This window comes from Podarcis melisellensis, assembly GCF_964234715.1.
Source record: "Podarcis melisellensis genome assembly, chromosome: 16".
Lineage (NCBI taxonomy): Eukaryota > Metazoa > Chordata > Lepidosauria > Squamata > Lacertidae > Podarcis > Podarcis melisellensis.
The window spans coordinates 15,749,202-15,775,294 of NC_138533.1; the positions used below are offsets into that span (position 1 = coordinate 15,749,202).

Here is a 26,093-nt window from a genome sequence, read left to right on the forward strand (position 1 = left end):
GCGCGGGACCGGAGCTGCCGCCGTTGCTGCTGCATTAGCAGCAGCAGAGGAGCCAAAGGCGGAGGAGGGCAGAGGAAAGAGGCAGGGGCCTGCCTTGCTTGGCTGCCGCTGCTGCTCCTGGTGACGGTGCGCCGGGGCCGCGCAATGCACCTGCCCGCACCTGCCGCCGGGTAGAGAAAACAGCCAGGCCGTGCCGGGCGCCCTCCTCCTCCTGCGAGCCAGCTGCTGCCGGGTGCCCCATGGGAGAGGGAGGAGGACGACGGCGACGACGACAAGGGGCTCTGGCAGGAGGCCGGCCCCGCCTGCTTCCTTGCCCCCAGGATGCCTCCTGCGCCGCTGCCGCCGCCGCCGCCGCCGCCTTCGGCCTGAACTAGGAAACAGACGGCCTCTGCATCTTCTCCAGCCCCACAGGCTGGTCCCCCGGACGTGGGGAAGAAGAGGAGCCGCTTGGCCTGGGCGCTGCCCCTCCAATCCCTTGGACCCCGTGGCAGATCTTGAGGGGTGCCCGCTGGGTTCAGGCTCCTGCGCCCAGATTGTGCCTGGAGCTGTTAAGGCAGGTTGCTGTGGAGGGGGGTGCCCCACTTTCACCTCAGCAAGGTTTTTTTGGGAGGTGGGCCTTTGCAACAGCTGGGAAAAGCCACCTTTGCAGCCCCACAGGCCTCCTTGCACCACAACTTGGGGGGGGGGGGTCGCCCTCCATGCTCCTCGCTGGCATTCAGCTCCTCTTGGCCCTGAGTCGTCCAGCCATGGCAGCCAAGTAGGCCAGGAGTCACACTGGAGGTGAGCCCCCTTGGGCTTGGACGCGCCGACGAGACCCTGAGCCAAGGACTCGGACCGCAGAAGGAGGCCCCGGCCTGTGTCATGGGGCGGCCGCTCCTGAGGCCTAAGGAGACGCCAGACGCCGTTGCTGGGTACTAAGGACACCCTTCCTCCCCAGGGCCCACCTGGCATAGACTCACAGCAGTGGGGGCTCGCCTGCCTGCCGTCATGGAAACCAAGATCCCGCCTGCCGTGACCCCCACCAGCCCCTCCTCCCCGGGGCTGTCCCCTGTGCCGCCCCCGGACAAAGTGGACGGCTTCTCCCGCCGGTCACTTCGCCGTTCCCGCCAGAGGCGCTCCCACAGCTCCTCTCAGTTCCGGTACCAGAGCAACCAGCAGGAGCTCACGCCTCTCCCTCTGCTCAAAGGTGAGTCCCCAGAGGCTGGTGGGCTGGGCCTGCCTCCACACCTGGGTCCTTCTAGCAGGGAGACCTGCCACAGAATCATTGGGTGGGAAGAAACACCCAGAGTTCATCTAGTCCAACCCCCTGCAATGTGGGAACTGCAGCCAAAGAATCCCTGACAGATGGTCATCCAACCTATGTTTAAAAAACTCCAGTGAAGGAGAGTCTGCCACCTTCCAAGGTCCAACATCTCTTACTGTCAGCAGAGGCCTGCCATAAGCGCAGGGGGTGGGTGTTAGTTGGGGGACACACCCTAGACCAGCAGTTCTCAACCTGTGGGTCCCCATATGTTGTTGGACTACAACTCCCATCATCCCTGAGCTCTGGCCTTGCTAGTTAGCGGTGATGGGAATTGTAGTTCAACAACATCTGGGGACCCACAGGTTGAGAAAGGCTGCAGAAAGCCCTTTGTTGAGACTCCCTCAATCTTTGGTTAGGGGATACTGCCTCATTGCTGAGCTTTCAAGAGGTGTCATTACATCTGGATCTTTGTTTTGGTCACCAAAAATGGGGTTTGGGTGTACCTATTCATTTTTATAGATTCAATACATTTCTGTTGCATTTTCCTTGCGAGGAGCTCAAGGTGCTGTGCTCAGTTATCCGCTGTCTTGTTCTATCCTCACAACCCTGTGGAGTAGGGTTAGGCTTGAGAGACCACAACCTGCCCAAGCTCACCCCGTGAGCTTCATGAAGGAGAGGTGCAAATTCTGGTCTGCCCCAGGTCCTGGTCCGATGCTCTCACCACTACACCACACAGGCTCTTATATTAAGCTCCAGGAGGGTAGCCCTGGTTTCCTGTTGCAGGGAAGGGCATCTTCACCTCAGTGAGAGCATTGGGCTTGGCCCTGGCCAAACACAGGCTCAGAGGTTTGTGGCGAAGCTCTCCTGTGGTCTCTCTGCTTACTTTGGAATCACAGCTTTGAGCAAGAGGCAAGCAAAGAAAAATGCAATTTGGGGAACAATATTCATCATACTTGGAGCAGTAATAAACTGCAGGTGTGTTGGGGGGCAGGGAGTGGTGCCCATGTTCAATGTCCTCATGTGCATCATGCTCACCACCACCCTTTAGTCCCCGACCTTCTCAGAGTCGCATGGGGAAAGCGTGCAGGGAGCTTCCACTTGTGATCAGGCAAATGCAACTGGAAAGCCTTGTGGGCCATCCCCCGCTTACCATAAAACCATAGAACTGTAGTGTGGGAAGGGACCACAAGGGTCATCTAGCCCAACCTACTGCAATGCAGGAATTTTTTGCCCAACGTGCAGCTCCAACCCCCACAGCCCTGAGATTATGAGTCTCATGCTTCAACTGAGCTAAAGGCATTTTCATTTGCATTGGGGGCTGAGTGTGTGGGGTGGTGGGCACCGGAGTGTTGGGGGCATGTCTTGTGTGGCCACACAGGTGAAGTTTGCACGTTCAAGCAAATACGGCTTTCCAGCAAGGTAAGAAAGCAAAGCACCTGCAGAAGGTCCCAGGTCCAGTCCCCACCTGCATCTCACAAGTAGAGAAGGTCCCCTGCTTGTAACCCTAGGCTGCCAGTCAGCATGGATAATCCAGATGGACCCATAGTTTGACTCTGTCTAGAGCAGCTTCCTATGGAGCTCTGGCTGGAGTGACGCGGCTGCTTCTTGGTGGTGAAAGCCTTTCTTCACGCAGCGCATCATCAAATTGTGGAACTCGCCCCCCCCAGGAGGCAGTAACGCCCACCAACCTAGATGGCTGGGGAAATCCATGAGAGATCAGACTGTCAGTGACTGCTAGCCATGATAGCTATGCTCTGCCTCCGAAACTGGAGGAAGCAATGCTTCTGAACACCGGTTGCTGGAAGCCACAGGAGAGAGTGCTCTTGTGCTTGGATCCTACTTGCGGGTTTTCCATACGAGCCACTGTAAGAGCAGCATGCCAGACCTTGTGGGCCGTTGCACTGATTTGGCAGGCTCTTCTGATGCTCCTCAGCCCTCCTTGGGTACCACTTTGCAACTGAGAGCAGCCGCTGGGAGTTGTCCTCTCTCCTGCCACTCTGGTATTGTTGGATGCAGCCAGCAGGCCAGGCCAGCATCTCCCACCCTCCTCCTCAGCTGTGGAGGCAACTCCAAGCATCCTGCCTTCTTCTGTAGCCAGGTTCCCATCAGAAGCACACATTGGAGTCCTTGTGCCACTAAGTAAGCTCCCATGGGAGAGGACCACAGGTCAGACATGCCTATACAGGCAGCTAAAAGAGAAGAGTCCGTAAGTGATGGGAAATGCCCTTCTTGGCCTAAGACCCCTGAAGAGTTGCTGTCTGTCAGATACAGACAGATGTCTGACCTGGTATTAAAGCAACTTGCTGTGTTCCCATCCTGAGGATTGCTTCTGTGTCCATGCAGAGAATTGCCCACTCAGGGGCCTGCTTTTGGGGGGTCTGCAGCAGCCTGATAATGGGGAGAGGGCAGAGATCCAGGAAGTGCTGAAATTGCAGGTGTGTGTCAGAGGGGACCTTGGTTCCTATACCTTTTGGGGCAGCCTCCACCACGCCCTGTAAGCCGCTGTCCTCACAGGAGGGAGCCATGATTTGACTAAAAAAAACAGGAGGGAGTTGGTGGGTTGCAAATAAACACATAATAATGCAAATAACACAGATTAATTTCTGTTGGTGAGCTCAGAGTGGCCTTCAGCATGGATAAAAGCAGCTGCAAAATACATTGCAAACAGGCAATTAGCTAAAATCAGCAGCGATGAAAACAGATGATGCATTAACTCAGTGGGAAGCATTGTAAAATCGGGCAGAGTTTCGTTAGCCTCCCCCATTCCTCTCAAACCCTGGGCCAGGCCTTACTGTTGACTTAATTGAGGCGGAGTTGCAACATCAAGAAAGGTTTCCTCTATGCCAGACTGGAGTGTCCTGCTGGCTTCTATATTAGAGGCATCTTGGAATAAGGAAATGCCATCTTTATTTATTAATGGTATTTCTTGCCTGCTCTTAAGGTCCCATGAGCTGAAATGCAATCACAGAATAATGAATCATCAACAAACCATAAGACAACAGAAGTGCAAAACTAATAGCACCCTTTACAGGAGAGACAACCAAAAATTCATATATTGCTTCCAAAAGTGGGAGGCAGAGCAGCCAGCCCCACCCCACCCCATAACTGACTGCAATAGAAGCTGTTTAAACGCCCTGGGTTTGGTTTCCTTCGATTTGCTTAATTTATTGGCTTTTTGCCCTAACCTTCCTCCAGAAGGAGCCCACGTTAGCTGTACAGCATCAGATTTATACAAAATTTAAAACCACTCTGCTGCAGATGCTCTTTTACCCTGACTTTTGACACTTGAGATGCATATTTATTTATACATGTTTCTTTTTAGGAACCACTTTCTGTGATTTCGTATTGCTTTAAACTGTCCTTAAATGTTGTTTTAATTATTGTTAGGCACCCTGGGCAGGGTGAATAATTAATAGTAATCATAATAAAATGATAAGTGGGAAATGGGAGTGTCTGGCCGCATGCTGGGCCAGGGGCAGAAATGGCTCTCTTCAACTGCTCTCCGTTTCCTGGCCTTGAATGCTGCTCAGTTTCAAAATGCATTTTGGACTCCCTCTTCCTCCGCAGGCATGAATATTTTTTGACTTTGGAGACAAAACCAGAATAGGTTCTCAAGTCTTGGAAGATGCCCATTGCATTCATCTAGGCCAGCCCCCCTCCAAATATTCCTGCATCCCTACTGATCCCAGAACTCAGAGCTGCTCATCATCTCTGTCTCCAGATGCGGCTGATCAGCCTTATGGCTGCCATGGTTACAGTTCCCAGGGGGATTCCCAGGGCTGCTTCTTGCCCCAAGGGGTAAGGAGAAGAGGCTGCAGCAGCAGTATGGCTTGTGTGCCTGAGTCTTATTTATTAGGGTGCCTTTATACCGCCCTTCAGAGGCACACACACACACAACTGTTACAGGGCAGTTTACAGCGAAATAAAGTTGACCGAAACAGAATCCAGCCGATCAAAAAGAATTCACGTCAAATACCTGCACAACTAAGTATAATAGCAGCATCCTGCTTAAAACTGATTTCAGCCTTCCCAACCCTCCATCTCTAAGATCCTGATATTTATTTGTTAAGTAACTGCTGCATTTCATCCTTGACTTCCTGCTCTCCTGAGGCGCTCTTGGTGCTTTCAAGGTGCTCATCAGTTCACTAATGCCTCATTTCCCTCTTTTGGAAATGACTGCTCTTGGTTCCTCCTGTTGTTTTTAAATATCATGGGGAAAGCACCCAGTCTGGCACCTTCTGGAGTGGGCCCAGCTCCCTGTCAAGGAAAAGGCTGAGGTGGGCTCTCTAGGATGACTAGGGCCACTTGGGTGGCAGGCTTGGCTAATTTTGGAAGGCCCAGCGTTTGAGTGTGCCATTCCACTCTTGACCTCACACAGGGCTAGTGTCTTGCAGAGTTTACTGGTGCCTGCAACTGAGGAAATGGCTTATTGGTGCCACAGCCAAGGAGTTGGAGAGCAGGCATCGCTGACTCTTAACTCAGTGATGGGCACAAGTGACAGGCAGCTCCGACTTGCCAAGGTGGTCGTCCCCAGAGAATGACGTGGGTTTTCTGGAAATTTTGGGATCGGAAATTTTTCCCACTGCACTAAATCACTGGAGATTTAACATGTTTGTTTTATACTGAATATATACTGAATATATATATATTTTAAATTATGCAGTGTTCATTTTCTATGCTGTATAAACACAAAGCCTTTTCATGTGCGTTGGAAACAAAATATTTAATCTAGGGAAATAATTCAGTAAAGCACCATTTATGCAGTTTAAACATGGTGGTGGAAACTGCACTTGGAAACTGTTTTTATTGCAATACTTGGAAATAACTGGAGAAAAAATGAAAGGAAAAACAACCACCTTGGTTTCAGGAAGGGCCATAACACAGTGGTAGACCATCTGCCTTGCATGCAGAATGTCCCCAGCTGCATCTCCAGGGGGGGCTGGGAATGCCCCCTGCTTATAACCCTGGAGAGTGCCTGCTAGTGTCCTGAACCACATGGACCCATAGTCTCACCTTGGAGAAGGCAGGTTCCTATGTACTGCTGTCTGGAATTATGGGTCTTGCAAGGTTGCCACTGGGGGTCTCTGGGTTCTGGCCTGGCCTTGCCACTGCGCCCCCACTTGCTGAATGACTGCCCGGCCAGTGTTTGGGGGATTCACCTGCCAGAGGCCACATCGGCTGGATGGTCAAGCTCCCCCTTGCGCGGGTGGCAGGCGGTTCGGCCCTGTGAACCCTCCATGCTCTCTGCTTGGTGCTGGTGGCACTGGCAAGGGTTGGGCTGGCATGGGGAGCTTTGTTTGCCCTGCATGCTCAACCCCTGGTCCTGCCTGTTGCATGTTCCCTGGGCTCCAGCAAAGGACACAATCCCGCTGGTGTTCTGTCTGTGGAGCTATTCTTTCTTCCCCCAGAGCACAATTTAAAATGTTGGTGCTGACCTTTAAAGCCCTAAACGGCCTCGGTCCAGTATACCTGAAGGAGCGTCTCCACCCCCATCATTCTGCCCGGACACTGAGGTCCAGTGCCGAGGGCCTTCTGGCGGTTCCATCCCTGCGAGAAGTGAGGTTCCAGGAAACCAGGCAGAGGGCCTTCTTGGTAGTGGCACCCGCCCTATGGAACGCCCTCCCACCAGATGTCAAATAGAAAAACAACTAACAGACTTTTAGAAGACATCTGAAGGCAGCCCTGGTTAGGGAAGCTTTTAATGTGTAATAGATTATTGTAATGTAATATTCTCTTGGAAGCCGCCCAGAGTAGCTGGCGAAACCCAGCCAGATAGGCGGGGTATAAATTATTATTATTATTATTATTATTATTATTATTATTATTATTCTTCTTCTTCTTACCAACTTTTGCCAGCTCAGGGTCTCTTCTTCCCAGCCCTTCCTGGGGGTGACATGGATTGAACTCTCTGTGTGTATAACAAGTGTCTCCCCACCCTGGCCAATGGCCTTTTCCGTACAAATAATTCCGTACAGAGCAAAAATGCGCATAGTCTGCTTTTTCTCCACCACTAAGTAGCTGTGACTGGACTGCCCCGATGGATTACGGAGAAGGGGGCTCCGATGTGTTGGAGGGTGAGACCGGCCAGCATGTTTGAGCCCCAGCACCTGCTGAGCCCTGTGTGTGTGGTTGCTTCCTCCCCCCTGCAGATGCTCCTGTCTCAGAGCTGCACGACCTCCTGTGCAAGAAGCTGCAGCAGTGCTCCGTCCTCTTCGACTTCCTCGACTGTGTCGCCGACCTGAAGGGGAAAGAGATCAAGCGGGCAGCCCTAAACGAGCTGGTGGAGTGCGTGGCCACCAACCGTGGCATCCTCATTGAGCCGCTCTACCCTGAGATAATCAAGATGGTAAGCAGGGAGAGGGGAGGGAAGAGGATGGGCTCCCCTGCCACACAAACAAGCAAAAGCAGGGTGGTTCAATTGGTTGCTGGTCACTGGCAGCAGCCAGGGAGGCTGCATTGATTGCTGGCAACAGCCAGGGAGGCTGAAGCTAGGAATGCCTTCTGCCAGGTCGAGCAAGAGACCCCTGGCACAGATTATGACTCAAGGGGAGGCAAAATGACCCGCAGTGAGGGATGGATGGAGCACTCTCCAAATCTTTCCTGTTCCGTTTCTGCATTTAATGTGGATGGATAAAAACAAAACAAAAAAAACAAAAAACCACACACACACACCAGTGAAAAGTAGTATTTAAAAAATAATGCCTTTCTGGACAGAAGTGCTGACTATTATACAAGCAAGTACAGGCTATGATCTCCCTCCTTTTACTTCTCTCTGAAGTTGATAGTAGGGTGCCAGGGAAGATCTCATAACAGTGCCATTGCAGCTATGGGACCATGTTGGCAACCCCTGTGAATGATCTCAATTTCCCTTTCCCTGAGATTCTTTGGGCATCTGGCTGGTCCCTGTCAAAGCCAGAAGCTCAAGGGGTGTATTTTTATAGGGGGCAGGGGTGTACCTTGCAGGGGTTTAGAACAGCTTGCTTGAAGTGGTAACTAGTCTGTATAGCGGGCATAGGCAAACTCGGCCCTCCAGATGTTTTTTGGCACTACAACTCCCATCATCCTTGACCACTGGTCCTGTTAGCTAGGGATGATGGGAGTTGTAGTCCCAAAACATCTAGAGGGCCAAGTCTGCCTATGCCTGCGGTATAGCTTGGCTGATTTCTTCTCTCCCTTCCCTACAGATCTCGGTCAACATTTTCCGGACGCTTCCGCCCAGTGAGAACCCTGAGTTTGACCCCGAAGAGGATGAGCCCAACCTAGAACCCTCGTGGCCACATCTCCAGGTAAGACTCCTCCGTGGAGCTGCCTCGGGTGGGCATGTGTCATTTTGCCTGCATGGCAGAAAAGAAGAGGGTGCAGTCTTAGCCACCTCCACCCCTGGCTTGCTGGTGGATGCCTTAACCCAGTGGTTCCCAAAGTGGGTGGTGGGTTAACTTAAAATGGCGAGCGGTAGGGGGCGCTAAGAGTCAAGAGGGCAGCGGGGGGGGGGGACGTGTACTGGAAGTGTAAATGACTATCTGAAAAGCTGGTATCACCAGATTGAGTTTTTTGTTGAATTAATTAAACTAAAATAATTTTAATTGGGTTTTGAAGAAATGTGCAATTAATTGTGACTGCCTTTAATTTTATTGTGCTATTATCTTTCTTTGTGGGTTGTGCAAACTGCTGTTCTGAAAAATGCGTTTGATAGGGTAAGGGGGAACCAGGGATAAGTTTATGGAACCAAAGGGAAGGTGGTCTAAATTTTGGGGGAACCAAAGTGCCTTGGGGGCAGGGAATTGGAAGAATTTTTGGTGGTGATTAATGGTTCCACCTCTCTACCTCTTTCCAGCTTGTGTATGAATTTTTCCTCCGGTTCCTCGAGAGCCCAGACTTCCAACCTTCGGTTGCCAAGCGTTACATAGACCAGAAATTTGTATTGTTGGTGAGTGAGAAGGGGCAAGAAGGCTGAGCAAGGGAATGTGTGTGTGTGTGTGTGTGTGTGTGTGTGTGTGTGTGTGCGCCTGGGGCAGCAAAGCCAGGTTACTGGGCATTGAGTGTGAGTCCTCTTCGCAGGTGTGTCACAAGCCTTGCTCCTTCTGCAGTGACTCTGTTGTGGTACTGCAGAGAAATGAGGCTGTTTTGATCTCCAAAACTGCTGTGGAAAACTTTTCTATTCCATGAAACTTATGCAGGCAATTGAGAATGCATCTTTTCGTAATGGATGATGGTCTCTGATTCTAAAGCTTTCTGTGTGTGTGTGCGTGTTAATTATATACAGTGGTACCTCGGGTTATATACGCTTCAGGTAACATACACTTTAGGTTACAGACTCCGCTAAGCCAGAAATATTACCTCAGGTTAAGAACTTTGCTTCAGGATGAGAACAGAAATCGTGCAGTGGCGGTGCAGCGGCAGCAGGAGGCCCCATTAACTAAAGTGGTGCTTCAGGTTAAGAACAGTTTCAGGTTAAGAACAGACCTCCAGAACGAATTAAGTTCTTAACCCGAGGTACCACTGTACAGACATCCATGTCATAAACTTCCATGGCATTTTTAAAATCAGGCAGCAACACATAAATATTTTTAGACATAAATAAATAAGACACAGCCAGGAAGGAGCTGGATGTCCTCCTTGGAAACCGGGGCCCGAATAATAATAGTAATAATAATAATAATAATAATAATAATAATAATAATTTATTTATATGCCACCCATCTCACTGGCTTGCCCCAGCCATTCAGGGCAGCTCCCAACAAGAAAATAGTAAAATCACAATACAAGCTTGGCTGCCCTCTGGGACACCTGGTTGGCCACTGTGAGAACAGGCTGCTGTGCCAGGACCCCCTTTGGACTAATCTTAGGCTGTGCACATGACTCTGCTTGCAGAAGGCAGCAAGCTAAGTCACTGGCATCTCCCAGTCGTGCTGGAAGCTTGGAGAGCCGCTGCCTGGTGTTCAGTAAAAGGCTCTGACTCCTCCTCTCCCTTTCCTTCAGCTACTGGAGCTTTTCGACAGCGAGGACCCTCGGGAGCGTGAGTACCTCAAGACCATCCTCCACCGTGTCTATGGCAAGTTCCTGGGCCTGCGTGCCTACATCCGAAAGCAGTGCAACAACATTTTCTTGCGGTGAGTTCCTCTTTTTTCGTCTCCACTCCAGGGTTGCTCCGCATCCTGGCCTCGTGCAGCACAGGCTTCTCTCCCCAAAACTCTGCCCACCCAGTGTGGTCAGAAGCAGTTGCTCAGGTCTCGCTGCCGGCCTCTTTTCTGGCCAAGAAGGCGATTTGCAGGTGGCCTGCATCCGTACGTTGGAAGGTTCGGAACACATAAAAGAAGGTATCTTCTCCCTTTGACACATAAACTACAGGATAAGGATAACTCTGACTTTAAAGATGAATGAGAACTTTTTACAGAGTACTTAAAGAAACAACAAAGTGAACTGGACTCCCTGGCAGGTTTTCAATAAACACTCACCAACTTTCTATTGACAATAACCAGTCAGATAAATTAAGGATTTATACAGTTTTGTAACATGCAGAGTATAGTATTTGTAGAGAGATTGGAGCTGAGTAAAGTCAGGGGGGGAGGGGGGTTATTTTATGGGGGAGAGGGGGAAAATGTGGGGGAATCAAGGGTGATATGTATTAAGATAATATGTTTTGTTTAAATTCTTAATAAAAAATACTAGAAAAAAAGAAAAGAAAGTATCTTCTCCACAGGAGGCAGTAGCCTAGACGGCTTTAAAAGAGGATTGGGAGAGATTCATGTAGAGTTGGGAGGAACCTCAAGCATCCTCTAGCCCAACTCCCTCCAAGGCAAGAATATTTTGCCCAGTGTGGGGCTCAAACCCACGACCCTGAGGTCAAGAGTTTAATGCTCTACCAACTGAGCTAACAAGGGCTACTAGTCATGATGTCTGTGCTGTGCCTCCACAGTCGGAAGCAATAATGCTTCTCAGTACCAGTTGCTGGAAACCACAGGAGGGGAGAGTGTTCCTGTGCTCAGATCCGGCTTGCAGGATTCCCTTGGGTGGCCACTGTGAGAACAAGATTCTGGACTACATGGGCCACTGGCCTGAACCAGCAGGCTCTTAAGTTCTTACCCATGTGGTGAGAGCCCATTCAGGGGGGATAATGTAGCCTGCTGTCCACTAGAGGGCACGATGACCTTGTCCTGTGTTCTCCCTTCATTCCCTAGCTGGGGACTCCCCAACTTTTCTCGCTGGCAGATAAAGATGAGTAGCATATAATGGGTGGTGCAGGAGCTGCCAGACCCAAGGGATGGGTAGCCCTTCAGATATTGTTGGACACCCAACTCCCAGCAGCCAGCATGGCCAATAGGTTGGAGTTGTAGTCTAGCAACACACAGTCGATAGAGCACCAAACTTTTAATCTCAGGGTTGTGGGTTTGAGCCCCACGGTGGGCAAAAAGATTTCCTGCATTGCAGGGGGTTGGACTAGATGACTCTTGGAGTCCCTTCCAGCTCTACAATTCTAGGATTCTGTGGTAGGAGAGGCTCACTCTGGGCTGGTGCCCTGAATACCCTTCCTGGGGGCCAACTTGACATCACAGCACCCTTATAATATAATATAATAATAATAATTTATTATTTATACCCCGCCCATCTGGCTGGGTTTCCCCAGCCACTCTGGGTGGCTTCCAACCGAATATTAAAAACAATACAGCATCAGACATCAAAAACTTCCCTAAACAGGGCTGCCTTCAGCTGTCGTTTAAAAGTAAAATAGCTGTTTATTGCCTTGACATCTGCTGGGAGGGCATTTCCTAGCTGGGCTAGGAAAGAAGAGGATCCAAGCAGAAAGTGGCAGTGGAGCCCATGGTGGCAGTTCTGCCTTCTCCCCAATCTGAAGGCGGCTGTGGTGCTGCAATGTGATGTGTTGCTGCTGTTTGTTTATATGCTGCCTTTCAGCCGAAAAGGCTTCTGAGGCAGCTCACAAGAATAAACTGACAACAGTATACAGGCAGATACAAATGCAAAGCATTTCAACTATATTAAAAACCCAACATGACTCTGTTCCTGCCAGAAAAGCCAGGAACAGTCCCTGCAAAAAAAAAATGTTAAGAGAAGAGAGTCCGTGGTGGTGCAGTGGTTGGAGTGCTAGACTCTGGGAGAGATTTGGGTTCAAATCCCCACTCGGGCATCGCGAAGCTCACTGGGTGACCTCAAGCCAGTTGTTGCTCACTCTCAGCCCTAGCCTACTTCGCAGGGCTGTTGTGGGGAATTAAAGAGTGAAGGACGAACCACGTGAGCCGCCTTGAACTCCTTGGAGAAAAAGCTGGGATGTAAAAGCAATAAATAAAAACGAAGAATACTTCAGCAGCATCTTTGCCATACAGTGGTCCCAGGCGCGGTGGGTGGGGTGGGTCAAGGCAGGTGGAAAAGCTGGTGGCCGTGATGATGATGTGATCCCTAACTCTCCTCCCCCCCCCCCCAGGTTTATCTACGAGACGGAGCATTTCAACGGTGTGGCGGAGCTGCTTGAGATCCTGGGAAGGTAAGCACCTTAGGACATGGAGGACGGGCATCAGCCAGAGCTGCATCTTCCTGCCTCTGTTGAATGTTGAGGGGCCTCTTTCCTTCCCTCCTCTCCCCTTCAGCTTCCGCCATGCACCAGCTGGGCTCCTTCCTGGCTGCTGCTTCTGCTGCTGTGGGCGGAGCAAAAGGGCAAGACGCTGAGTCATCGGAAGCTCAGCCATGTGCTCCGTCACCCACCCACGACTCAGGAGTCTGGGTTGCATGGCAATACAATCCACGAGATGCCACAAGCTCACGCTGTTTTTATTTTACTTTATTTTGCCACATTTTGAGATTTAAACATTTTTGTTTGATCCACCTCGCCTTCATCGCACCGGTGACTACCATGACATTTCCTTTCCCAAAAACGTAGAAGTATTTGTTAAACGACAACAATACTTATGCTGTACAGTGGTACCTCAGGTTACATATGCTTCAGGTTACAGACTCCGCTAACCCAGAAATAGTACCTCGGGTTAAGAACTTTGCTTCAGGATGAGAACAGAAATCGTGCTCTGGCGGCAGCAGGAGGCCCCATTAGCTAAAGTGGTGCTTCAGGTTAAGAACAGTTTCAGGTTAAGAACGGACCTCTGGAACGAATTAAGTACTTAACCCGAGGTACCACTATATTCGTATTCTGTGGGTGCTGCAGAAAGCTTTTCTTTTGGCATTTTCTCCTGCCTATTTCTTACTTCCCCCTCTATATTTTTTCCCTTCGCTTATAATTAAAAAAAAATGTAATAAGTTAAAAGGAAGGGTGAGATGTAATTTAAATTTCTTAAAGTTCTAACATTTTCTGTAAAGTCCAGGGAATTTTGGGGGGAATGGATGGAGAGGCATTGGAATAGTAGTGCTGGTTTCTTCTCCCCCACAAATCTTCCCTGCCGGCAATCAGGTGTTGAAGATGGGAGTTGAGGCCTCTTCTTTCTCAGAACTACTCAGGAGAAAGGGCAGGGTGTGTTCCTTCCTCTGGGGGACAGCAGTATTCCCAACCACTCCCTCCCCAGTTTTCTATTTATTTATTTTGCTGCAAAAAATGTATATGCTGCTTTATTGCAAAAACTTCAAAGCAGTTTGCAAAAAGAAAAAGAAAAAAAAATTACCGAAAACAATTAAAACATTCCAAAGATTTAAAGCCAGCAATAAACTAAAAACGCACATCAGCATTCTGCATATCTGGGCAGGCTTGTCTAACCAGAAATGTTTTCGGCAGGCGCCAAAGAGTGTGCAGTGAAGGTGCCTGCCTGATGTCGCCATCAATAGGCAGGGAGTTCCGAAGTTGTAGGTGCCGCCACACTAAAGAGATCGATTTCTTGCAGTTGCGGAACGGGTGTCGCACGGCACCGGCTTTGATGCCTCCCACTGTGTTTCCTCCCTCCCCTCCCCTCCCCAGTATAATCAACGGGTTTGCTTTGCCCCTGAAGACGGAGCACAAGCAGTTCCTGGTCCGGGTCCTCATCCCGCTGCACTCGGTGAAGTCCCTCTCCATCTTCCACGCCCAGGTGAGCCTCACTCTGCAGGGAACCTCCGCCTCCCTTGATGGCCAAAGGGGCCTCTGCTGTCAGGTGCGGTGGGAGGGTGGGGAAGATCTGCACTGGAGTGATGCTTGGGCCTCTGGTAGGGGTTGTGAAAAGGGGGGGTGCTCCTGGGTGTCCCCGAGCTCTAACCTCTGACCCTTGACCCCGCTTTGTCTCTTGCAGCTGGCTTACTGTGTGGTCCAGTTCCTGGAGAAAGACGCGACGCTGACCGAGCATGTGAGTCAGGATTTGGCCATGTGGGGTGCTGGTTGTGGGGTGCAGCAGAGCAGCAGGTGGGGGGGAGAAAACCCAAGTCCCATGAGGAACAGTTAAGGGAGTACCAAATAAAAATAATACAGTGGTACCTCGGGTTACATACGCTTCAGGTTACATATGCTTCAGGTTACAGACTCCGCTAACCCAGAAATAGTGCTTCAGGTTAAGAACTTTGCTTCAGGATGAGAACAGAAATCGTGCTCTGGCGGCACGGCAGCAGCAGGAGGCCCCATTAGCTAAAGTGGTGCTTCCGGTTAAGAACAGTTTCAGGTTAAGAACGGACCTCCAGAACGAATTAAGTACTTAACCTGAGGTACTATTGTATTATTATTATTATTATTATTATTATTATTATGCCAGTGCCAGGATGTGTGTCTTAACGTTTCCATGTTTTGACCTCTCTCCTCACCTTCCCAGGTGATACGTGGCCTTCTGAAGTACTGGCCGAAGACCTGCACCCAGAAGGAGGTACAGAAGGGTCAAGTGGGGACGAGGGTGGGAGTGGAGGCAGATGGGGGAAGCCTTGGTGCTGTTGCCCCATCTTGGCCCAGTGGCACCGCCAGTGCCTGCATCCCAGCCTCATCCCAGCATATTCTGCTCACCTTTCCCTGCCCGTCTGTCCACCCAGGTGATGTTCCTGGGAGAAATCGAGGAGATTCTGGATGTCATTGAGCCCTCTCAGTTTGTGAAGATCCAGGAGCCCCTCTTCAAGCAAGTGGCTCGGTGTATTGCCAGCCCCCACTTCCAGGTGCTCTTGGGGCAGGGGGTGGGGGGTGAAGGGAGGGGAGATGGGGCCAGAGCTCATTCAGCTTGGGGGGTCTCACTATTTTTGAGATGGCGGGAGGGCACAATGATACCTCTCTTCCATGAAATTGTCCAATCCTCTTTTTTAAGGCTGTCCAACTTTGGTACTGCCTCCTGCAGGAATGAGTTCCATAGTTTAACTTCGTACTGCATGAAAGACAACGACCTTTTATCTGAGTCTTCCGACATCCAATTTCCATTTCCTCCCACTTCTAGTTTGCTTGCCGTCTTTCTAAAGGCGGTTTACAAGCTGAAGAAACAACAAACTATACACCAGAGATCACGCACCTTGTAACAACCTGATCCAATACCAGAAACAAAATCATAATAAAAACATGCTTTGTTTTTATTTAAGCTGTTTATCTTAAAGCTAACGTTCAATAATCCATTAGAATATAATAGCGCATAATAAATTAAATACCGGTAAATAATAATTAAGCATAAATTCACTCTTTAACAATTGCAGTGAAAATAATTATAATCCATAAAAATAAATGTGCATAAGATACCACGATACATACGAAAACTTCTAAAAGGATCAAATTGGGAAACAAAGACATGCAGCTTATAATATTACTGGATGTCCACCAGTCCTAGTGTTCTGAGTGAGGAATAGAAACGTTTCTTCATTCCCTTTCTGGGTGCGACATGTTTACTGCGTGAAACAGCTTGGAAGAAACTTTGAATTTTTGTACATAGGGGGGCGCTTTGTTTGAGGAGAGCCAACTGGAACTCTCCCCTCTGTTGCTGCGTTTGACCGTGGAGGCAGAAAGTAGCCATTTTGGCTAGTAGTAGCCTTCCTCCCCTCTGAGCCCTCCTCTCGCTCCAGGTTGCAGAGCGGGCTCTGTATTTCTGGAACAACGAGTACATCCTGAGCCTGGTTGAGGACAACTGCCACACGGTGCTGCCCACCATTTTCGGCACCCTCTACCGCGTCTCCAAGGAGCACTGGAACCCGTAAGTGGCTGCCTGGGTTGGGGTGCCTACAGGACCCCTGGGGTGGAGGTGGGCCAGTCCTTCAGTGTCCCTCTGCCCCCAGATGCTAGCAAAGCCTCATTACTCCCATTGCCCAACTTTGGGGAAAGGCCACAGATTTATATCCTGCCCTGTATCACTTTTATTTATTTATTGCTCTTATCTTTGGCACTGTGGGTTAAACCACAGAGCCTAGGACTTGCTGATCAGAAAGTTGGCGGTTCGAATCCCCGCCATGACGGGGTGAGCTCCCGTTGCTCGGTCCGTGCTCCTGCCAACCTACCAGTTCGAAAGCATGTCAAAGTGCAAGTAGATAAATAGGTACTGCTCCAGCGGGAAGGTAAACGGTGTTTTCGTGCGCTGCTCTGGTTCGCCAGAAGTGGCTTAGTCATGCTGGCCACATGACCCGGAAGCTGTATGCCGGCTCCCTCGGCCAATAAAGCGAGATGAGCTCCGCAACCCCAGAGTCGGTCACGACTGGACCTAATGGTCTGGGGTCCCTTTACCTTTATCTTTTGCTCTGAAGAGCTAAAAGTGGCAGACATGGTTATTCCCACCTCGTTTAATCCCCTACTACAACCTTGTGAGGTAGGTTAGGCTACCTGAGAGGCACTGACGGAGCTCAAGGTCACCCAGTGAGCTTTATGGCTGAGCGGGGATTTGAACCCTGGTCTCTCCCAGGCCCTAGTCTTAGGCTCTAACCACTCCACCGCACTGTCTCTCTTTAAGTGTAAGGCTGGCTACACCTTCCAGGGCCTCAGTAAGCAGAAGGGAACCCACTTTTAGGTTGAAAGATAATCCAGCTGTTGACTGATGGGGTGGGGCTGGAGGTAGCTTAGCAGTCCTGGGGTGTAACATCTAGATTTCCTCTCCCCCTCCCCCGGCACTGCCACCCTCTTCTCCAGGACCATTGTTTCTCTGGTCTACAATGTCCTCAAGACCTTTATGGAGATGAACGGGAAACTATTTGACGAACTTACGGCCTCCTACAAGGTGGAAAAACAGCAGTAAGTGTCTATGTGGCAGAGGAGGGAGAGAAATTGCAAGTCTGGGCAGCTTCTCCTGTTTATTTATGAATATTCATTGGGAGCATTTATACCCTGCTGGCTTGGGCTGATGGGATTTGGGAGTCTAGCGCCACCCACAGGGCCCCCACAGGTTCTCGATCTTCTCTGCGTCTTTCGCAGTAGCACATGTGAAACCACAGTATATATAGGGGTTCTTCGCAGACTGCCAGCTTAGCATGAGTCAGCGGCGTGATGCAGCAGCAAAAAAAGCGAATGCAATTCTAGGCTGCATCAACAGAAGTATAGTGTCCAGATCAAGGGAAGTAACAGTCTATTGCTCTGTTCTACCTTGGTCAGACCACACCTGGAATACTGTGTCCCATTCTGGGCACCCCTGTTTAAGAAGAATTATTGACAAGCTGGAGTATGGGCCGATGGAGTGACCAGGATGATCAAGGGCCTGGAAACCAAGACTTAGGAGGAACAGTTGAGGGAGCTGGGTATGTTTAGCCTGGAGAAGAGGAGATTGAGAGGGGATAGGCTGGCTGAAGAGCTGCCGCAGGGAAGATGGAGCAAACTTGCTTTCTGCTGCTCCAGAGGGGAGGACCCAAATCAATGGATACAATGACAAGACAGGAGATTCTGACTTCACTGGAGGGTTTCCAACAGAGGCTGGATGGCCGTCGATCAGGGATTCTGAGATGCTTGCATTGCAGGGGGTTGGACTAGATGATCCTTAGGGGTCCCTTCCAACAGTGTCTGGTGTTTTATTGTATTTTTAATATTTTGTTGGAAGCCGCCCAGAGTGGCTGGGGAAACCCAGCCAGATGGGTGGGGTATAAATAATAAATTATTTTGTTATCATTATTAGTACAGTTCTACGATTCTCCATTTTCAAACCGTGGAAATGTGGCTAGCCATTGGTAGCCTTTTCCTCCACAAATCTGTCCAGTCCTCTTTTTGAAGACATCTAGGTTGGTGGAGAAGGGACGCGGGTGGCGCTGTGTGTTAAACCACAAAGCCTAAGACTTGCTGATCAGAAGGTCGGCGGTTCGAATCCCCGTGACGGGGTGAGCACCCGTTGCTTGTCCCAGCTCCTGCCAACCTAGCGGTTCGAAAGCATGTCAAAGTGCAAGTAGATAAATAGGTACCGCTCCGGCAGGAAGGTAAACGGCGTTTCCGTGCGCTGCTCTGGTTTGCCAGAAGCGTCTTAGTCATGCTGGCCACATGACCCGGAAGCTGTACGCCGGCTCCCTCGGCCAATAAAGTGAGATGAGCACCACAACCCCAGAGTCGGTCACAACTGGACCTAATGGTCAGGGGTCCCTTTACCTTACCTTTAGGTTGGTGGAACCTCAGCTGCCTCCTGTGGGAGTGAGTTCTACAGTTTACTTTGTGAAGGAAGCACATTCTTTTTTCCTATCCTGAATACAAAGCCAAAAAGAACTGTTCTGCCTTAAAACAAAAACAAAAAACAAGCTGCAGTTACGGAAAATACCACGAAACCTTTGGGAATTCGAATACAGACCCCAAATAACAAAACTCTCTTGGCTCACTGAAAACGCCGACCCTTGGAAGATGGCATGCCGTATCATAGAACTTTATAGAATTGGAAGGGGTACCCCAAAGGTCATCTACTCCAGCCCCCTGGATGCAGGAACTGCAACTGTTTGCATCCTTCGCTGCATCTCCCTCTCCTTTTAAATTTCTCTCCTCCCAGGGAACTGAAGAAGGCGAAGGAACGACAGGAGCTCTGGAGGCAGCTGGACGAGCTGCAATTGCGGAAGCTGCAAGGACTGGAAGAGGCCAAGATGAACCGCCTAAACCTGCAGCACTCCCTGGCTGTGCAGAGCGGAGGGGCTAGCTAGGAGCCCCCCTCCCTCCCCTGGAGCCCCCCACCCCCTGCCCTCCCCACCCACCCACTGTGGCTTGTGGGAGCAGCCCACCCGGGTGCAGGGCCTGTCCCAGAGAGCTGGACGCTCCCTACCCGCCCCCAGCCAGCCTGTGCCAAACCAGAGCTCCTGCCTTTTGCTCCTCCTGGGGGGGTGGGCCTGGCCCTCGCCCACTCACCCACCCACCCAGGGGGGTGACCACGGAGGAGGCCCGTTTGCTGTGGCTGTGAAGCAAAATGGTCTGAGTGCATGGCTATGTCTGCTGGGTGTGGGCAGAAGGAGGCATCGGAGGGGCTCCCCTGCTGGGCTTGTTTTGGGGAGGGGGAAGAATGGTGGTGAGGGGGGGTCTTAAGAGCTGTGAGGCCAGAGTTTGGGGTGGGGATCTGGTGGGTGGTACCCAAAGCAAGATTAAGCAATAGGCCTCTTCATCCAAAGCTGCCCCTCCCCATAGTGGTGGGGCGCACAAAACAATGAGGGGGTGTCCTGATTTTTCGGGGGGGGGGCTCCCTGGCTCCCTATTAGGGAGCATAGGGGTGAAGAATGGAAGCCCCCCTCTATCCCTGAGGACCTTGTTCACCAAGGCCTAGTCTGGTGGTTTCAAGCCCTAAACTGCTGTCCCCCTCCCCAAGTGGAAGAGCCGCAGCATTTCTTCTCCCCCCAGCCAGAAACTGAGCAAGATTTGTGGGGGAGGAAAGGTGGAAGAGGACTTTCCACAAAAACAGAAATGGCACGTCCAAGGAGGGAGTTGTATGTGTTCAGATCTGGGCCTATGCATGCTCTCATGGGAGGCCGCAGCGGGGGGAGCGCACTGGGGTTCTTCCCTCTGGGTTTAGGGCTGTGGGGGGCTGACAGCTGCTTTCTCCCTTCAGCAGTTTATTGGGGGGGCGGTGGGGAGTTTGGTGCGTGTCCCCCTGGAAGAGATTCCTCGCCTCTGGGGCTTTTATAGTTTTCACACTTTTGCATTCTTGGGTGGTCAGGAGTGTGTGTGGGGGGAGGGAGAGAGAGAGAGAGACTCAGGTGCACTTTGCTTAGATTCTCACAGCCCCCTACCCCCCCCCCAAGATGGAGCGTAGCTCTAACACGTTCCCCCGTTCAGCTCCCTATTTCCACCAATTAGAAGGGGAGGGAGGGGGCGATCTTGACGGGAGAAGAGTGTTCAAACTCCTGCACTTTAGAAGGGCTGGTTGTTGCACAGGTGGAAAGCAGGGATGCCTCTGATTATGGGGGGTGGGGGTGGGTAGGAAATGCTTGCTGGGAAATTGAATTTTTTTGTGGGGGGCGCATTGAGGGTCAGGACATTTCAAGGGTAAGCAGACAAGGATGTACCACCTCTCTGCAGGAGGAGAGGGAGGCGGTGCCTGCAATCTCGCTCCTTCTCTCTCAGGTCTTGCGGCGGGGGGGGGGGGGGAATGACAACATTTGGTCTTGTGGGACTCCGCCATCCCTGACTGGGGCTGGTGGTAGCTGGGAGAAACATCTGGGGTGTTCCAAGTCCAAAATACTAGGGTGCTGTGGTTGTGGTGGCGATAAAGGGGTCCGGGGGGGGGGGGGAGGCCTTGGTTTGCTGACTATATCATTCCCCCTCCACCAAAGGGTTTAGTATCTGTGTGTGGGGAGCGGGGGGGTTTAAAAGCTCCCCACTACCACCACTGCCACCCCTCCCTCTTTGCTCGGCATGATGACCTCAAAACATTATCTGTAACCAGAAGAATAGTCACTGGGTGGTTATTTTGGGGAGGGGGGGGAACATTGAGTGTATTACAGTTTTATTTTTTAGCAGAACACTGAAGCCAGTTGGGCACTGTAGTATCTGGGGACACCTCCTCTTCTATAGTCTATTTAGATGCCACACTCGTGTAGTTTCCACAGGGGGGGAGGCCCCGAGGCACCCAGGGGTGGGGGGGGCGGGTGGGGGGGGAGGGAGGGAGGATGCTGCAGAAGAGAGCTATTTTGTTGAAGGGGGGCAGGGGCGTCGTCGGTCTTATTTATTAAAAGTTTCGCCCTTGCCCTGTGTTCCTTTTGCTGGACGAGTCTGTATTCAATAAAGAGAAACCTTCCATGTCACGGCTGATTTGGACGTCTGATGTCAGTGGCTTTGGGGGGAGCGCGGCTGGGCAGGAGGTGGCACTGGTGCCTCGGAGATCTGAACGGAGAAAAGAGCTGGGAGAATCATGGTTGTGGTTTTATATTTTATTTCGTTGCATTTATATCCTCCTTGTTACCACAAAAGGTTTCTTCTGCTTGCTTGCGTTTGCAACTTGTGGGGCAGAGCCCCCTCAAGGGGAAGAAAAAGTGGTCCCAGCCTCTCCCGCCACTGCAGCCTTCAGGCTAGTTTGCCAAGTATGTAAGGAGGCAATATTTGGGGGGTGTGGTAGGTGTCAGCGTGGCTCTGCAGGCAGCTGCCCCCTGGGCTACCTCCTTGAATTAAGCAAACTCTGGTTGGGAGAGGGGAAGGGGGAGACCAGGGTAGTGAGAGCTGGCAATTGATAGCATAGAAAGGCCGCAAGCAGGGATGGGACCGCCGACTCCCTAATATCTGGAGAGGCGGCACACGTCACACTGGCAAGTCTTTGCTGTGAAGACTTCTATGGTCTCGGGCCGGGTGGCCCCACAACGCAGATGCACCTTAATCTGTAGGAGAAAGAAAAGAGCAGAAGATGGTATGTTTAGCCAGGAGAGGACAAAGAGGTGAAAGGAGAGCCATATTCAACTATCTAAAGGGCTGTCACATGGAAGATGGAGCAAGCTTGTTTTCTGCTGCTCCAGAGGGGAGGACCTGAACATACGGATTCAAATGAAGAAGAGAAGAAGACGACTTTGGATTTAATATTCCGCTTTATCATTACCCGAAGGAGTCTCAAAGCGGCTAACATTCTCCTTTCCCTTCCTCCCCCACAACAAACACTGTGAGGTGAGTGAGGCTGAGAGACTTCAGAGAAGTGTGACTGGCCCAAGGTCACCCAGCAGCTGCAGGTGGAGGAGCGGAGACGTGAACCCGGTTCACCAGATTATGAATCTACCACTCTTAACCACTACACCACACTGGCTCTGACACGGAAAGAGATTCCAACTAAACAATAGGAAGAACTTTTCTGACAATAAGAGCTGTACTTTGGAAGGTGGTGGACTCTCCTTCACTGATGGTTAAGCAGAAGTTGGATGGTCGTTGGTCGGGGATTATTTAGCTGTGATTCCTGCCTTACACTGGGTCGGTCGTGGATTAACCCTTGGAGGTATCCTTCGAATTCTACAGTTCTAGGACTGTATAATCCTAGAATTGTATTTGGAAGGGATCCTGACAATGATCCAGTCCAACCCTGTGCTTTGAAGGACTATGTAGCTGTCTCATACGGGGATCAAATCTGCAATCTTGGCATTTTCAGCACCATGCTGTGGGAGCCTGGCTTTTCCTGCTCTGACCGCCCACTTCAGCCCCTTTTGCCATGTTATGCTCACCTTCAGCCCAGTCCAGAGGTTCGTGAGCTGCAACCTACCCCTTTCTCTAGATTCTTGTATACGGGGAAAGGGCAGAGCATCTGCCTTGCAAGCAGAAGGTCCCGGTTTCAATCCCCGCTGGCATCTCCCAGGAGGGCTGGGAGAGATTCCTGCCTGAAATCCCAGAGAGCTGCTGCCAGTCAGTGTAGACAACACTAAGCTAAATGAACCAATGGGTGCCTATCATTCTCTCCACCTCCACTGGCTGAACCAACCAAACCAAACAGGAGGGGCTGGGGCCACCACCACACTTTCCATCACCACATTGCTAGTTATAGGAACATAAGAACAGCTAGCAGGATCAGGCCAAAGGGGTTCCATCTGGTCCAGTATCCTGTTCTCACAGTGGCCAGCCAGATGTCATTCGGAAACCCACAAGCAGGACCCCCGAGCACAAGAGCCCTCTCCCCTCCTGTGGCTTCCAGAAACTGGTATTCAAAAGCATTGCTGCCCCAACAGTGCCAGCAGACTCTCCAGGTTTCCCTATTTTCCAGGGATAGTCTCAGATTTACAGAAGCTGTTGCAGTTTCTAATTTGATCTCGGAATGTCCTGCTTTTCCTGTTTTCAGCGGAGAAATGTTGGATGGTATGGAATTATGCAAATCCAGAGCCGAGGAGATAAAAGTAACTACAGCCTTTAGAAGACATCTGAAGGCAGTCCTGTATGGGGAAGTTTTTAAAAAAATGTTCAATGTTTTATTATGTTTTTTTAATATGTTGGAAGCTGCCCAGAGTGGCTGGGGCAACCCAGTCAGACAGGCAAAGTATAAATAACAAATTATTATTATTTCATCAGACAAATATTGGAGGGTATGCAGTGGAGGCAGAGCCCGGACACTGAGGTCCAGCTCCGAGGGCCTTCTGGCGGTTCCCTCACTGCGAGAAGTGAGGTTACAGGGAACCAGGCAGAGGGCCTTCTCCGTAGTGGTGCCTGCCCTGTGGAATGTCCTCCCAGCAGATGTCAAGGCAATAAGCAACTATTTTACTTTTAAAAGACAACTTCCCTGTTTAGGGAAGTTTTTAATGTTTGATGCTGTATTGTTTTTAATATTTGGTTGGAAGCCGCCCAGAGTGGCTGGGGAAACCCAGCCAGATGGACAGGGAATAAATAATAAATTATTATGATTATTCTTATTATTAGCCAGAGCATAGCTAGAAGCCACCAATAGCCTTATTCTCCATAGATTTGCCCAATCCTCTTTTAAAGCCATCCAGGTTGGCGAGCATCCTGCGACAGTGAGTTCCGCAGTTTAACTCTGTGTTTGCGTGAAGCAACCACCATCAAACTGGTTGCAGGGTGTGTGTAGGTTCCAGTTACTTAGATGGGTGTCGGTTTCACTCACCTTCTGCATCTTGGCGATAGTGCAGCACTGGGAGACGGACGTGATGTTGTGCTTGAAGTTGCTGGCCAGGAGGACGGAGTACTTGGAGGGGAAGGCGCTGGATTCGCAGTAGCCCACGCAGGCCTGGACCGTTTGCCTGCTGCGGCAGCTCCCTCGGGGGTCACTCTTGATGGTCACGCTGAAAGCTGGGAGAGGAGGAGGAAGAGCAGGGCAATCGTGGGTGGGCAGCAAAAGAGGACACATCACATTTTCGCAAATATAATAAATCCACCCGGACGGAAATTTTACCCCTGAAAAAGAGGATGTCCGGGGGGGGGGGGGGAAGGACACATGGCAACCCTAAAAACATGCCAAAGGAAGGAATGTTTTGCTTTACAACAGGGCTGGGGTTCTCCATCTCATTCAGGGCCAGATGTGGCCCCCTCTGGCCCCCAGTCTCCCTACCGCCCACTCCACCCCACACAGCAATTAGGCGCAATACAAATGGTATTCCCAACCCCTATTTTAAAATGGGGGGGGGCTTTTATTGGCCTGTGGTCATAACATTCCTGCTGTTTGAGTTTTTAAAAAAAACAAAATCTGCTCAAATTCTTAAGATATACTCTCTATTATTTTCTTTTGGGGTGGGGGAAATCTTATTGTGAACCTATCCACCAAGCATGGATTCTAAATAATTGGTGATAATCCAGGATGATCCAAAAACCTGCTTCGACAGTTTAAAAAAAGGCAAGAGTTTCCAGTTTTGTTTTGTTGTCTCCTGCCTTCCCAGGCTGAGATCCTTGCATCTCCACCAGGGCTCAAATCCCTGGAAGGTCTCCTGTTTTGTGGGTCTTTATGACACTGAACCCACTGCTTCTGAAAGGCTTTGGATCACATTGATCTATGTAATTGCATAGCTTTGCTGGAGCCAGCCCAGAACTTTTATTATAGAATCCCAGAATTGTAGGGTTGGGAGGTACCCCCAAGGATCATCTAGTCCAACCCCCCTGCAAGGTGGGACAGGGTTCACAGCGAACTGAGCAAGACACCTGGGAACTCTGAACACCAGGTCCTACAGGTGTAAGAAGTGAACAAGGCTGGGTGTCTCAGCAAGGGCCCAGACACCTTCCCTCCCCACTGCTTCTTTGTGGAGGCCGACAGTCCCCTGCTGAGGACTGGCTGCTTTCCCCCCCCCCCCTAACCCCCAAGCCCTGCAGCTCACGATGGAGGTGGCAACCGACTCCAGGGGTGGCGTCATAAGTCCAGCAGCCTGTGGCCAGCAGCACCGAGAGGACGGTGGCAGAGAGGAAAGTTGGCATGGCCTCTGAAAGAGAGAGGCTTGGCATTGGCAAATACACAAGGCAACATCAGTGTGTAAGAGAGAGGGAGGGAGAGAGTGAGTGCACAAAACAACACACATAGGCTGTTTGGTGAGACAGAACCACACAAAAGTCATCTAGTTCGTTCCCCTGAAATGCAGAAATCACAGCTAAAGAATCCCTGGCAGATGGCCATCTAATCTCTCTTTAAAAAACTGCAAGGAAGGAGAGTCCACTACCTTCCGAGGAAGCCCATTCCACTGTCAAACAGCTCGGAAGGCTCTTCCTAATGTTTACATGGAATTTCCTTCCTTGCCATTTGAATCTCTTGGTTCAGGTCCTCCCCTCTGGAGCAGCAGAAAACAAGCTTGCTCCATCCTCCATGGAACAGCCCTTCAGATATCTGAAGACGTCTTTCCTATCCCCCTCCGTCTTCTCAGATTGTGGCATCAAAGCCACCTGCCTCCCTCCAAATGCTTTGGACTGCAAACTCCCACCACGCCCAGCCAACATGGCCATTTTGAACTACAAGTCCCAGTCGTCTTGGCCGAGGCTGATGGGAGTTGTAGATTTCTCCCAGATGTTTTGGACTAAAGTTTTTTAAAACTGCAACAGCTGCTGGCAATGACCTGCTTGAGATGTCTCAGCAACCTATTTGCAGCATCAAGTCCCCTGCCCCACCCTCTCCAGGTCTATGTGCGCGCCAATCAATCGGGACGTGCCATT

At 50.7% G+C, this 26,093-nt stretch overlaps 2 protein-coding genes and 1 long non-coding RNA gene across 3 annotated transcripts in view; 1 reads left to right on the forward strand and 2 right to left on the reverse strand.

Moving 5' to 3' along the window:
• Positions 1-26,093, reverse strand: part of LOC309359471 — a 155,847-nt gene that overhangs the window by 20,927 nt on the left and 108,827 nt on the right. The window lies entirely within an intron of this gene.
• Positions 27-19,223, forward strand: PPP2R5B (protein phosphatase 2 regulatory subunit B'beta). Its single transcript, XM_081893045.1, has 13 exons — positions 27-1,186; positions 7,393-7,589; positions 8,428-8,529; positions 9,078-9,170; positions 10,223-10,353; positions 12,681-12,740; positions 14,154-14,262; positions 14,461-14,514; positions 14,971-15,021; positions 15,182-15,301; positions 16,187-16,314; positions 17,238-17,339; positions 19,060-19,223. Exons 1-13 carry the CDS (start codon positions 988-990, stop codon positions 19,205-19,207), a joined length of 1,494 nt encoding a protein of 497 aa, XP_081749171.1. The 5' UTR covers positions 27-987; the 3' UTR covers positions 19,208-19,223.
• GPHA2 (glycoprotein hormone subunit alpha 2) lies at positions 21,135-25,394 on the reverse strand (the record flags this gene model as incomplete). Its single annotated transcript, XM_081893132.1, has 3 exons — positions 21,135-21,862; positions 24,070-24,254; positions 25,271-25,394. 3 exons carry the CDS (start codon positions 25,392-25,394, stop codon positions 21,761-21,763), a joined length of 411 nt encoding a protein of 136 aa, XP_081749258.1. The 3' UTR covers positions 21,135-21,760.